Genomic DNA, 13,943 nt, shown 5'->3' with positions numbered 1-13,943 from the left:
CCATAATTGCCGAGCATCTGAATAAACATGTTTGATTTTATATAACAGTAGACTACGACTTTATCTTTGGCATCAAATTAACAAAACAAATTTTATTTATTGTATTTAGGCTCCGTTGCGTTAAAAAATTTGCTGAAAATGTTCATCATCTGCGCCCTTACGCAGAGCCTTCTGCCGCAAAGAGTTTGCATGTCCTCAGCTCGTTACTCATCAATGCACAAGTTTTTACCTTTCAGTCGGGTCGAACGTCTGAAGCCCACAGAGATTAGCAATCTAGAAATGGCTTTTGATCTTGACTCCGATCCAAAAAAGGTCAATCTTGCCGGAGAGGTCTATCATAACAGTGACGGCAAACTTTTTGTTCATAATGCGGTGCGTAAGGCAGAAATTGGTGTAGCCTGCGACGACTCATACACCCATGAGCCGTACCCACCTCTGGGCAATCCAGATTTTATTCGAGCTGCCAATGAGCTGGTTTTGAATAAAGCAGCCCCAGCTATGCTGCGAAATCGTGTAAGTAAATTTCTCTAATAAATGGCTCACTTTGCAAATTTTAAAGTTTTTATTTATGAAATGCAAAAAGTTGTCGTTCCTTCTAATATGTATCGTCGGTATTAACCGAAAGTGAGTGAATGCAAATAGAAGGAAGTGCTCTGAAAAAGAGTGTAAGAACACAAGAGAGGGTTAAAAGCAAAAACTGACTGTGATAAACAGATAGAAATGTAAGCAGGCAAACAGAGAGAAGCCAACGGCTTTGCTCATATCAGCTTACAGATACACAGAAGTTTTTAGCTTGCGGGGACCTGTTTGAAATTACCAAATGGAGCATTTCAGTTAATCCAACTCATTATCTTACTTTTCAACACAGGTGCTTGGCATCCAGACACGTTCTAGCGTTGATGCATTGTGCCTGGCCGCACAGTTTCTACGGCAAAAGATGAACTGCAACGTTTGCATGTTAGCGCGTCCCAGTTCTGGACTGTGGGAGCACATATTCAAGAGTAGTGGCTTTACATGCCACAGCTATCAGTATTACAGCGAGGACAGGGGTGAGCTGAATATCTATGGGCTAGTCGCAGACCTAATGACTGCACCGGAGGGTGCCGTTGTAGTACTGGATGCGTGTGCACATAATCCCACTGGCTTGGATCCGAGTGTCGATGAGTGGAAGCTGATTGCCCACATTATTAGGTGCAAGAAACTGTTGCCGCTCTTCCACTTAGAGTCTCATGGACTCGTCACTGGTGATACTGTGCAGGATTCATGGGCAGTGCGTTACTTTGTCGACAGTGGCTTTGATTTGCTGTGTGCTCAGTCGTTTGTCAAGAATTTTGGTCTCTACAGTAAGTGTGAAAGGTGTTCACAGCTCCAATGCATCTCACTAACTGGCATCATTTGTATGCAGATGAGACTTTGGGTCACTTGATGGTCGTTCTTAACAATTCCATTCAGCTGGATGTGGTGCGGGGACAGTTTGAGGCCATGATGCTTCAAAATAAAGAAAAGTCTTTCTCGGCATTTGCGAGTCGTATTGTGGCTAAGATTCTCAATAATGCATCATTGCGTCGTGATTGGTAAGACGGTATATGGGGAAATTTTTAAAATATTTTTTAACCCAAGTCCAAACTTCGTTCTTCAACAGGATTTTGTCTCTCCAAGATGTACATCATCGATTGCAACAAATGAGACTAGCTTTAAGCAATAAACTAACGGTTCTTAGAACGCCTGGCAAGTGGAGTCATATCAAAAATCAAGCTGGCCCGTGTATATATACGAATCTAAAGCCAAATCAGCTGAGAAAGCTGCGTAGCAAACATGTCTATGTGCCCGATAATGGACTCATTAATCTTGGTGCGTTGTGCACAACAAACGTCGACTTGGTAGCCAGTGCCATACATGATGTAATGCTGAAAACGGAATCTAACACTGATAAGGCTCATGTGCTGTCAGCTCCTAGAATAGGCTTACAGCGCTGCAGTCCTGCTAACATTAATAAGATAATGGAATATAGAGATAATATATTATTGCATTCCAATTAGGCTAAAACGCAAAGAATTATCCTCCAGCTAACATTCTAAGGGCAAACGCAGAGAAGTGTGACACAATAAATTTTTACGATTTTCAATTCAAAAAGGGAAAGTTTCGTTCTCCTTGGCAGTATGATGAGAAATGCACTTTGTAATTCTCATCATATGTCGCACATGTCGTCGCACAGCACTTATATACGTCACATTAGAGTCAGTTTCTACTGCAAGAGACATTATGTTATGGGTATGTGCAAGGTGGGGACAGGGCTTTTGGCAACAGCTCGTTAAACTAGAGTTTAAAGGTTTTGACATTAAGTGTACTTGCATTTGTGTGTATGCGACACGCGTATCCTGTGATATGAACTTATGCAAGAGTCCTACATTCATGAGCTCGTATACGTGTAGAAACATTAACATGTACAGAGACACTTGCCCTGAAAAGTTTTCTTTTTAAATCCGAAACTATTAGAACTCGTTAAGTTGCTCAGCGTAACTGAACTAAAATAGTTTAGGCTTTTATAAAGTTTATATAGATATACGTCTTGCATATTCATATTTAGCTTCAAATTATAAAGGATTCATTTCGAAACGTATGTGCGCAACAGATTTAGTTCACGGCGGAGCGTGGAGCAGTAGGTGGGCCACGTTTAAAATGCTACCCATATCATATGTACATAAGTAGTTAAGGGCTTGACATACAACTGTTGCGCCCCAAATTTATTTACCCAAATCGAACCCATTTTAGGTGCCCGCTTAGCCCGATGGCGTATTTAACCGCATGGGCCATAAATCTCTAACTGAACAAGTTCCAGGCAGTCGAAAATAGAACGAAATACATTTTTTATACCGACTCGCGCATTTGCTATTATTTTCTGGCAAACGTCCCTTGAGATCTCTAGGGGATTCGATGGTCCTAAAATGTAGTTGCTGGCATGCAATTTGTCAGCACTGCGAGCGCCAGTCATTGCCAGAGTTAACCCAGTGCCTTAAAGCGCTCTAATGAACGCCATTGACGAACTCAACTGCCCTTTACAACTCCACAGCGATTGGCGCCAAAACATTTCCCCCAATTCCTTTTCAACGCTTTTCAATTCAATTCAATCGCTTTGACAGTATCAAAACCAATAAAATTGGTATGGGTCAATTCTTATATATATATATATATATATATATATATATATATATATATATATATATATATATAGATATATATGTTGTATGTTTGACACAAGCGCATTTTTGGATTTTTTTCAAGTGAGCGTGTGGTTTTATCATTGATTGAACATGTTAAGACGCCTTGAAGACATCAAATTTACACTTGAAGTGTCTCAAGCGACAACTGACCCAGTTAAGGACAGAGAACATGGGCGTGTACCCATGCTATGCCCTCTTAACTTCTGCGTTCAATTCATGAAGTGTAAAATGAATTTAATTTCTATGGTTTGACAATAGAAATGCCACTTTCTGCTAACGTGTCTGATTGAGTGAACTTTCCTCCAAGAACAAATATTCAACGAATTCCTGCAATTAAAATAAGTTGCAATGGGATTTCAGTTTACATTATAATAATTGTTGGTTCGTTATATATAACTTATCAGTTACAAAATAAATTTCATGATATGCTTAGTAATTTTTACACCTTCAGCTTGTGATACTTGAATAATATTTAGACAGCATATGTGCAATAATCACAAATAAGATAAATTAAATTGAAGTGAAATGTATTATGGACAAAATGGAAGATATCAGAAAAACGTGAATTTTCATGGCTGCCGCTGGGTTATTTCTCTCAATTTTTATGCTGCTCCATTCACCTTTTGCCACACGTTCCGTGTCTGGCGTCTGCTGTCTTTTATATTTCTGCACACAGTTTTGGTAATCGTTTTACCGCATTTTTGTGGTCTCACATGCATTGCTCAGCGCCCGCAGCCCGAATCCGCAACGATCCGACCGCAGCGACATGCCAATTGTGGCAAATGTTGCGGATTTCTGCAGCTGAGGTGGTCCAGGGCAACACGCTTGCAAACATGTCTGAAAGCACTGCACAGATTGCCATACACAAAACGTACCAGCAACTAAGGTGGACTGGAAAATGCTGCACCTAAAATGTCTATTAAGTCGACTACAAAATGAGCATCGCATTCACGGTCCTAATAAAAAGACTACATGAATACCTATTCAGCAAGCGCACTAAGAGAGCCTTAAAAATATGTTTACCCATTTAGAATATGCTATTATTGTTTTGAGACACGTTTCATCCTTTAGTGCGGCCTTTTCGTCAAATTCTAGCCCGGGCTCCTGTTCATTGAGTTACTCGCGCTTTATGATTCTTTTGACTTTTCACGCCTCGCTTGATTACGCTCTATTTTTTACGCTCTCATTTTATTTTCGCGCTTTATTTTCTATATGTATATAAATTTACGTCTTATTTTCCTTGACACCTAATTTGTCTATTGACGCTGCTTTTATTCGCGTCTAGTTTTAGTGTCAATTTAATTTAAGATGTCAACTTTCAGTTGTACTAAAATTTTGTTTGCTTTTATTGCGCTCTATGAATGAGTAATAAATCTATTTAATAGCCTTTAAAAAAACAAATCTTGACAGATGCTTATTTAGGTACAAGAGACATATTGCATCTATATGCTTACCAGTAAAATCAATATACATACACATAGGATGAGGTTGAAATGACCTATTATTTAAAATCTGGTTAGTATGTTGATATTTCATAAGCGATGAGTATTCATATAAATGATTCTTCTAATTTCTGATGATATGAATTAAGTTTTTACTGCTTAAGCTATTAAGTTTTCATTTCGATGACTGACTTTTGCTGCAAACTCAAGGCAAGCCCGCCTTATTTTCAGCTTTAAGCTGGCAATGGCAAAAATCACTTTAAATTCGTTCCACTTTACACGGTCTTGCCCATTTTTAAGGGCACTTCACTTCACCTGGGTGTAATTTCAAAAAGGGAACAGGATGGGTGAATAAATTGCTTTCTGTCGCATAAAGCCATTACTCGGCACCCAGCACAAAGGGCCACTGTAGGTATGAATTTTAATATGTGTGAATATTTATATATAAAATATTTCATAACTTGAGTGAGAGAAAGAAAGGGCGCCGTCAACGACAGCCGAATCGGTCGAAGGCTTGGTATTTGTGATATTTTAGCTGGGAGTCAGACAACCCGGGCCACAACCGGCACATCTCTAAAACTACGTTTTAGAAATGTCAACCGTAAATCTAATGTAAATTTAATATATGTATAGATATATATATATATGTACTTGTTGTAGTTCAAATATTAGAGTTGCGCACTATCAACATTGGTTTTTGATGACGGATCTCTTCAGATTGATATCTAGGCTTTCATTTCATTATCATTTTTACAGGTTACGAGAACCTAAAAACTAATTCCCACTTTAGCTATTATATTAATTATATTAATTGTCCGTAATGGTCGCATAAAAGAGAAAACTTTTACAGTTTTAATTCAAGCGCAGTTACGTTGAAGTATTCCAATTCTGACAGGTCACGTAAGCTGTCGTTAGTCCATTAGCCAAACACCTATTGAGGTGATTGCGCACTTCGAACTCGTTGACAGAGGCGACAGCGAGGTAAGTGTTAAATTTCACAACGACCAAGGGCTCATTAGCAATGTCAGGAGTGGGTCTGGTCTGTAACTGAAGGCAGCTCAGGCCAACGCGGCACTTTCCTAGTTAAACCGAGCCAAGAACTGTGTTAGCCATAAATTCACTCTAGCTAACAATAAGGATATTAGATGTCACTGTCGTCATGTCTTGTTTGTACGTAGCTTGGAGTCCACAGTTCAGCAATGCAATTTCCATTGCAATGCATTTTCCTTCTCGATTTTCCCTACAAACAAGTAAAATGAAACGGCAATTTCTTGGCCATTTTCATATTGTAGTCATTGCTGGGCGTTTGTGTGTCTGTGTGTGTTCATTATTCATTGTGTGCACGTACTTTATTCATCTTTTATCCTTCTTGTTATCTCTTCTGCTCAGCTCTGTTCTGCTTCAGCATATCTTGAATTAAATTAAATTCAAGTTATGTGGAATTAACAAAACTGTTGTTAAGTGCAAGAGCTTTGATCATTCAATCCACTCTAGGCCTGACATGCAGCATCAATTACGATTTGAACAAGAGCCATGTTAAATGAATGATCAAAACGTTGAAAACCTTCACTCATGGGCTGCTCAGGCGATAATTTTGTTACGTTCATTTCAGTTAATTAATTATTGACTATAGATTTGGCTTTTTGGCACTTTGTTATGCTTTGATAACACAATTGAAAATCGATAATAATAATAATAATTATTGATTTTCCCCAGTCTCTGCGGTTGTTGAGGAGAGACTGCTGGATGTCCTAATAAAAAATATATTTTTATACCCAATGGAGTTGGTAATACTTCCTTTTGTCTATTTAATACATGTGCACAATTCCATTATACCCCTTTTTACCCATTTGCACTGGGTAAGCAAATGGATACCTCAATTTTCCAATATAAATCATGCCTCTTACATGCGTGCTTCCTGCCTGTCTTGTCGGTGTCCCCGATCCCATTTCCAATGCCTTTGCCCCGGCGCCTGCCTCTGGGAGCGCCCATTGTTGTTACACATGTAAATAACGCAGAAGGCGAAGCTTTATATGCATATGCTATATACCTAGTAGTATATAACATACTTGTATGTATTTATGTACGTTGGTTATATTATGTATTTTTTGTCTTTTGGGAAACCTACGCACTGTTAACAAAATATTTCAACTTGACTGCCTTTTGCATGCAATGCGGCCGACTCGGCTCGACTCGACTCGATTTGGCTCGAACGTATGGGCCATTGGATCCGTGCAGAGTGGCAGTGTGGCTCGAGGGTTTGTAGTTGCACGGCTGAAGGCGGAAGGAAACAAGGCGTACAGCGTACAGAGCACAGCCGGTCACAGGAAATTATTTATATTATTTTTGTGCTGATTTTATTTTATTTTGTTTGTTTTTTTTTTTTAATTTTATTTGCCAAGATTTAATATGCATTTTAATCAAAATAAAAAATGCGTAACCAAAAAGTGGTAATATTAAAAAGTACAGCGGGATGAAAAGCCGCTAACAATGCAACGAACCGAATACGAAAATATAAATAATAATTTCCGCAGGCCACCGCAGGACATAACATATCCTTCTTTTCCACACAGTAACAAATAAAAACGAAAAAAGGAATGAAAACAACAAAAAACCCTCGACAACATCTGCGTAAAGTGCGTTCAATTATTTTTTTTCCTTGTATTTTGTACTCTGTTTTCATTGGGGTCCCTTGCTTCTGCCCTCCTCTGTTGCCGCGCTTCCGCGCAGATAAACTTTCATCAAGTTTATAAGTGTGTACTGAAACAGAACCCACATTTCTTAGCCCACAAAAAATTTTAAGCGCAATGTTATTGCCAAAAAAAAGTAACGAAAGTCACTAGGGCAGCCATTTGAAGTCATGTCGACGACCCTGAAACAAAATCCTCTTGCAAACAAACAATGTCCTCAATGTTTGCAATTGTTTCACATACTTAACTTTGTTTTGCAGCGAAAGAAATTCTCTTGTTGAATAAACAAAAACTGCAGCCGCAAACTTGGATCGATTAAATTTTAAAACCGTTTGCTGCCATATTTGCGGTATTTGCAATCATTAGAAAATTCTATACCCGTATAATAAATGACGTAAAAATGTATTGGTTGTGGCTTTCATAAAATAGATATTCCTGTTGCTTTTTGCCAACAAACATCATGACAAAGGTGAGTTTACGTTGTCCTAAATGATGTTTCATATGCAGTTAATTGAGTATGTGTACATGTATGTGTATATATAGTTAATAACATTATTCTCTCTTGACTTCGCACTGGTCGCCTAACATGTATCCCACATTATTAACGCTCGTGTGACTTTGACACCATCAAATTGGGTCGTCGGTTGTGGTCTAAAAGTTGGTTCACATTCGGGTACCCATTATGGCCATGCCTTGTTGGCTTGAAGAAATGAAATAGGTTTGTATTACCTCCCTTGAAGGCACCCCACATAACACAATTTGTTCCGCAACATTGATTTAATCCTTTTCTTCTGCTGCTCAGACATACACACTAACACACACACATATACACAGACATATACCAGTGTAGTGGTTTGGCACAATTTCTTAAATTTTCCGTTGCCTTTGTTGCCGTTTTCCGGTATTTTACGTCCTTGAATTCATTTTTTTTGCTGCGCTTCTTTCTTACGCATTACCATAAATTCTGCTTGCTTTAGCTTCGCTTTGAATTCGGTCCCATTTGAGCTTTCAATACATTTATATTTGCATTTACTGATTTGAAAATGCCGAAACGTACTTCCAGCTGCCTTCCGCACGCTTACAATTCCTCGCTGCTCCGTCCATCCGGTAAGGTAAAGTCGCGGCTGGGTGACGAAAATTATATTTTTCATGTTAGCTGACAGTAAACAATATGTGCTTACGGTTTCTCTGTTGACTTAAGAGCTCACTGATATTCCATTATTATTATTTTTTCTTTGCCAAATTATTTGTTAAGGAAAATTAACAGAAAACAAAGAAAGTATATCAATTTGATATTTACTTTACTTCATCTTGGAATAAATATAATATAATGCTTCAATATATTCTTGAGCTTACGAAAGAAAAAAATATCGTAGCGATTACCTAGTGTGTCGGTATTATTATTTAAAATTCTGAAGCCTTACACATTCAAGCTTTTGATTGTGGCATGACCATGATTTAAATTCAAGATTTTATTACTCAATCAGCTCGTTTACATCTTCCAACTGAAGCGGCAAATGCCCTACGGCCTTAGCCAAATCTGCAACACGGCACGCATACAGATAACCTTTTTTAAGATCTTCCACCTGCAGCCAGCGAAGAAGTACGCGCACATGGTGCACGTCCACAGGCGGACATATAATGTATGAGTCCTCGATCTCGCTCAGCGTAGCATGGGGATTGTTGACACCTACGAGGGCCAGGCCACGTCTTCGATTTTGATTATCTATGAGCACGCGATAGTAGAGACGCGGAACGGGTAGCACGCCTTCGCCCTCAGCATGAGTGGCCAAATGGAAGCCAGCAGCTTCGCTCTGCTGTGGAACTGGCATGACACCATAGGTGCCCGTATAGACAGTCACTGAGAGATCTAGGCGAGCCACAAGCTGACGCATTTTGTCCTCTACAATTTGCCAATGGCCATTATTGAATCTTTGCCATTGCGGCGCCACATTCAGGTAGTTGAAGCTGGAGCGCTGCTGGCTGGCATAAATGAAATCTGCCTTCGAAGCCAGGTGTCCGCGTGTGAGGTACTGTCCCTCTTTCAGGAAACTGGACACGTGCGCAGAGGCAATGGGTTGTTTAACTAGTTTCGCCACCTGTTTCAGTTGGTTTTTCTGTGAATAGAGATCGTTCATATCGTAGCCAGAGAAGTGGCCAGCGGAGCTGAACTTAACGCGTTTAACTTGTCTCTGAAAGAGCGCATTGGCCGGGACCAATTGGTAGGAAGCGTAGTGCGTTCGCAGCTGATCCGCATCGTGGCACAGCTCAATGGTCCGCACAAATCGACCCGCGCTGATATTGTAGCCCACACGATATACGCGCCCATGCGACGCCACATCTCCATCCCCGCAGGACTGGTTCATGCGCTCCACAGTATACGTCAGTGGCTTGGCGCAAGTAAAATCGCCCAACTCCCATTTGCCACCTTCCCAATCAAAGGTTTTGTCGTGTAGACAGCGAACATGTATGGATGGATTATGTGAATAGCTCCCATCGCTGTTACCAATGGAAAATGAGTGAGTGCAATAGAGTTCGATGTTGGCGCCACGTGGTATCTGCAGCTCTCCCTTGGCAGTGGGCAGCCAGTAGCTGTCCGTATTTGGATGCAGGTAAAGCGGCTGCAGATTGGAGAGTGGCAAATCGTTCTGAATGTCCAGCGTGCAAGGCGCGTCTGCGATAAGATAAGACAAATTAAAATAAGACAAATACAAAGACAAGACAAAACTCAAAGCTAACGAACATGGGAGTCTGTATAACAGGTTGGAAAAAGAGGGCATGCAGAATGCATCTTATATTCGGATTTACATCTGCACTTACCTTGCTGACCCACATGTATTCCCTCAAGATCTCTGATTATTTGACCCACTTCTTCTGCTGGCTTCATTGCCTCCCGCGCTTGAATCTCGTTCGTTGACGCGAATAACAACAAAGCGATCAAAACTGTGTGCATGACTCTGGTCTGGCGTTCTGGCCTCGAACTGACTTGTGCGATGTCTGTTTACAGGTGTTTTTATATGCTTTCTTGTTTCTTGACAATTTTTTTTTACTCCCTCGAATTTTGAGGGGAGCGTAAGATATTATAACTGTTTTGAAAAGAAAGCATTTGTCTGTATTGTAATATTGATTATTATTGTAGTAACTGAAAGTTTCTATAGCCTTCGGTTTTTGTTTTATACATGAAATAATTATATTGTATAAATACAATACATAAACAATTCAAAATAAGTAAAATTTGTTCTATGCAGTTAAAACGTTGTATATTTAGTTTACAAATTGGATATGAAATAAAGCATAATTTTTGAAAAACACATTTGAAAATGAAAAATGCGATCTGTTCACCATACTGTTTCATTTCTGCGTCGCTTTGGTCGGAGTGAGGTAGCCGTGCTTACACTGCTTACAGTGACACTGGCATCCACGGAGGCACCATCTGAGCTTTGATTGAACGACACTTGAGTCATGTAGGCACCAGCGTTGTTGTTGTTCCATTGTCCATCCATTGGGCCCATTCCTCCGAGTCCGTCCATTTGTCTCATTCCTTTACCACCCATTCTAATTTGACCCATTCCCATGCCACCGTGCACGACCATTCCAGGTCCACACAATCTAGCATAGCCCATTCCACGCATACCGTTCCCACCCATTCCATTGTCACCACCCTGCTGGCTCTGTTGGCTTGCTTCTCTACGTTTGTTAAATCCTTTTACATTCCTTTTCTTGCGACTGGATGTACTCGTGACTTCATTCGTTTCATTCATTGCATTTGTACCCATTCCATTACCATTCGTTCCACTTCCACACACTATATATCCCCGTTGACCCATTCCACCAGGTCCCATACCCATTCCACCATTACCTACCCTACCCATACCCATACCGTTTCCCCCCATACCCATTCCCATTCCATAGCCTCCTACTCCATTTCCACCCATTCCATTGCCACCCCTATCGCCCATGCCATTTCCATTGCCTCCCATTCCATAACCACCCATACCATTACCGTTTCTTCCCATGGCCATTCCATTACCACCCATTCCATTACCGTTTCTTCCCATGGCCATTCCATTACCACCCATTCCATTTCCATTGCTATTTCCATTCGTTCCCATTCCATTGCCACCTCTACCACCCATACCATTGCCATTGCTTCCCATTCCGTAGCCACCTCTACCACCCATTCCATTCCCATTGGTTCCCATTCCATTGCCACCTATACCACCTATTCCATTCTCATTGGTTCCCAATCCATTGCCACCTCTACCACCCATTCCATTCCCATTGGTTCCCATTCCATTGCCACCTCTACCACCCATTCCATTCTCATTGGTTCCCATTCCATTGCCACCTCTACCACCCATTCCATTGCCACCTCTGCCACCCATACCATTTCCATTGCCACCCATTCCATTGCCACCTCTGCCACCCATACCATTTCCATTGCCACCCATTCCATTACCATTCACTTCATTACCGTTTCTTCCCATGTTCTTTCCATTGCCACCCATACCATATCCATTGGCATTTCCATTGGCTCCCATTCCGTTGCCACCTCTACCACCCATACCATTTCCATTGCCACCCATTCCATTACCATTCATTTCATTACCATTTCTTCCCATGTTCTTTCCATTGCCACCCATACCATATCCATTGGCATTTCCATTGCCACCCATTCCGTTGCCACCTCTACCACCCATACCGTATCCATTGGCGTTTCCCATGCCATTGCCACCTCTACCATTCGCACCAATTCCATTGGGATTTCCATTCCCACCCATTCCATTACCACCCATACCATTATTACGTCCACCATTTCCGTTACCTATCTGTCCAGCTTGTCGCTTACGTCTCTCTATTAGAAACCCTGAAAGCAGTTAGTAAGAGTATTAAAGAAAAACTGTTATTCCGAGGATCAGTACATTTTTATGGTTTTTATTTAATTGATTATCCATATGAGTTGTAATCATTGTTATTGTTGACATAATTGTAATTATTATTGTTGTTGTTGTTGTTGTAGTAGTCATAGTTGGGACTTTGAGTGCTGTATTGGTTATTATAAGTGGGGTAAATGCCACCTGGCCCATAATATTGATTGTAATTATAGCCCATGTTAGGGTAACTGCCTATACCAATTGGTAGGATGACAATTGGTATTAGCATTGGCGTGGGCATTTGCATTGGTCTGCGTTGTACCGGAGAGTAGTACACACGACCGGGATTTGACACTGGACCTGGAAGAGGCCTTGCCATCGGCATTGGCATTGGCATTGGCATTGGCATTGGCATTGGGGCTGGCATTGGACCTGGCATGGGCATGCGTCCAGGCAAATATACTTGTCTTGCGGTAACATTATGTAGTGCGTAAGATGAATCAAATTCCAAGTCAATGAAGTCTGGAGAATCTGGGAAGATTAATTGCCAAAAGAAAAAGAGAGAGACTGGTCAGGAGAATAGTTTCTTGTAATTGTTTCGGAAATAGCACCGGAAGCGATCAACTATGATGCTATCCGGCAGAAACACGAACTACTTTAGCCCCTAAATGGTTATGTAAAACAAATAGTTGCTCGTTGATGCAGTAGGTCTAGAGGATCTAGCAAGTGGGTACCCAGTTGCCAGTCTGGGATAGCAATTGACATAACAAGGTGGTGTCGGGGGCACTAACTGCGGTCCGGCGGCGGTACGGGTGCTTGAGTAAGGTGGTACAGATCTAGTTGCGGGCAAATATGGCGAGGGAGGCACGTATGGTGAGGCGCCATTGGTGCACGCATATGGATAATATGGACTAACAATGCATGGTTGTCGCCAGAGCTGTCTATTGTAATTGAGATTGGGATTCGGATTTGGCATGGGCTGCTGTGCCCCATCTTGCACAATGACTAGAACGTTTGCCTGTCGCTGATCGGCATGGCTGGCACCTGGCACAGGCCCAGTCGCTCCATTAAGGAGCTCAAAGCCATTGTCCCTGTCGGGGATCGACTCAGGGTACAGTTGGTGATTCAAATGGAGCGTGCTGGTGCTGGGACCGGGATTGGGTGCGCTGATGCTACGAGTGTTAGCTGTGGTGGATGTGGTGTCGATCGTGATGCGATTCAAATGCTGATCTGGAACGGATCAGTAAGAGGTTTGCCATGAGTGTGTGTCGCTTGACAATGAGTGGGTTAAGTGGGCTTTACACACCTGAGCTACTTGAATGTTCGACACATTTTGGATATTGGCCACAGTGTTCGCCATCTAGTTGATCCTTTTCGCATGCTACGCTGGATAATATGCACCTTTCGGGGGGCACACAGCTAATATCGCGACAATCGCGTCCAAACTCTGACAAAGTCAAAAAAGTTAGCAAATAATTGCAGCCCGAGCACACAAAATGCCATCACTTACTTTTGTAGGCATTGACGTGGGCTGTTATGGTCACAATCATGGCCAATATACAACAGGCTATGTAGCCGATCTGCCACTTTTTAAACATGGTTCAAATGCTTCAAATACTTTTGTTCCGATAACTGATTTCTGTTCTCCATGTGAACTTTATTTTATATGATTTGCAAGACATGCTTGAATAATTTACGTACAAATGATTTAAGTGG

The 13,943-nt window shown here is 41.2% G+C and overlaps 4 protein-coding genes across 4 annotated transcripts; 1 reads left to right on the top strand and 3 right to left on the bottom strand.

The window, feature by feature from the left end:
- The first annotated feature begins 28 nt into the window (after positions 1-28).
- LOC111597346 (aspartate aminotransferase, cytoplasmic-like) lies at positions 29-2,133 on the top strand. The gene is made up of 4 exons (XM_030223839.1): positions 29-513; positions 869-1,343; positions 1,406-1,574; positions 1,643-2,133. The coding sequence occupies exons 1-4, from the start codon at positions 139-141 to the stop codon at positions 2,037-2,039; spliced, it is 1,416 nt and encodes a 471-aa protein (XP_030079699.1). The 5' UTR covers positions 29-138; the 3' UTR covers positions 2,040-2,133.
- Positions 2,134-8,828: 6,695 nt separating this feature from the next.
- LOC111597345 lies at positions 8,829-10,306 on the bottom strand. Its single transcript, XM_030225818.1, has 2 exons — positions 10,174-10,306; positions 8,829-10,027 (listed from the first exon to the last, which is right to left on the bottom strand). Exons 1-2 carry the CDS (start codon positions 10,304-10,306, stop codon positions 8,829-8,831), a joined length of 1,332 nt encoding a protein of 443 aa, XP_030081678.1.
- Positions 10,307-12,300: 1,994 nt separating this feature from the next.
- On the bottom strand, positions 12,301-12,783 carry LOC115483718 (tetra-peptide repeat homeobox protein 1-like; the record flags this gene model as incomplete). The annotated part of the gene is made up of 1 exon (XM_030225817.1): positions 12,301-12,783. A coding segment is annotated over one exon (483 nt), but the record flags the coding sequence as incomplete, so codon positions are not given.
- LOC111597322 lies at positions 12,750-13,885 on the bottom strand. Its single transcript, XM_023311954.2, has 3 exons — positions 13,738-13,885; positions 13,534-13,674; positions 12,750-13,457 (listed from the first exon to the last, which is right to left on the bottom strand). Exons 1-3 carry the CDS (start codon positions 13,823-13,825, stop codon positions 12,892-12,894), a joined length of 795 nt encoding a protein of 264 aa, XP_023167722.2. The 5' UTR covers positions 13,826-13,885; the 3' UTR covers positions 12,750-12,891.
- Between the last annotated feature and the right edge of the window lie 58 nt (positions 13,886-13,943).

The sequence above is a fragment of the Drosophila hydei genome, unplaced genomic scaffold (assembly GCF_003285905.1).
Source record: "Drosophila hydei strain 15085-1641.00,03,60 unplaced genomic scaffold, DhydRS2 tig00000001-arrow-pilon, whole genome shotgun sequence".
In the NCBI taxonomy this organism is placed as follows: Eukaryota; Metazoa; Arthropoda; class Insecta; order Diptera; family Drosophilidae; genus Drosophila; species Drosophila hydei.
The sequence above is the reverse complement of the archived record's forward strand: the minus strand, read 5'-3'. Positions and strand labels throughout refer to the sequence as shown.

Excerpts from the sequence above, each read along its gene's own strand:
- LOC111597346 (XM_030223839.1), top strand. The coding sequence starts at position 139 with ATGTTCATCATCTGCGCCCTTACGCAGAGCCTTCTGCCGCAAAGAGTT. Across the intron at positions 1,344-1,405 it reads CAAGAATTTTGGTCTCTACA|ATGAGACTTTGGGTCACTTG; the intron begins GTAAGTGTGAAA and ends ATTTGTATGCAG. Across the intron at positions 1,575-1,642 it reads GCATCATTGCGTCGTGATTG|GATTTTGTCTCTCCAAGATG; the intron begins GTAAGACGGTAT and ends GTTCTTCAACAG.
- LOC111597345 (XM_030225818.1), bottom strand. The coding sequence starts at position 10,306 with ATGCACACAGTTTTGATCGCTTTGTTGTTATTCGCGTCAACGAACGAG. Across the intron at positions 10,028-10,173 it reads AATACATGTGGGTCAGCAAG|ACGCGCCTTGCACGCTGGAC; the intron begins GTAAGTGCAGAT and ends ATCTTATCGCAG.
- LOC111597322 (XM_023311954.2), bottom strand. The coding sequence starts at position 13,825 with ATGTTTAAAAAGTGGCAGATCGGCTACATAGCCTGTTGTATATTGGCC. Across the intron at positions 13,675-13,737 it reads CCACGTCAATGCCTACAAAA|AGTTTGGACGCGATTGTCGC; the intron begins GTAAGTGATGGC and ends TGACTTTGTCAG. Across the intron at positions 13,458-13,533 it reads CGAACATTCAAGTAGCTCAG|ATCAGCATTTGAATCGCATC; the intron begins GTGTGTAAAGCC and ends GATCCGTTCCAG.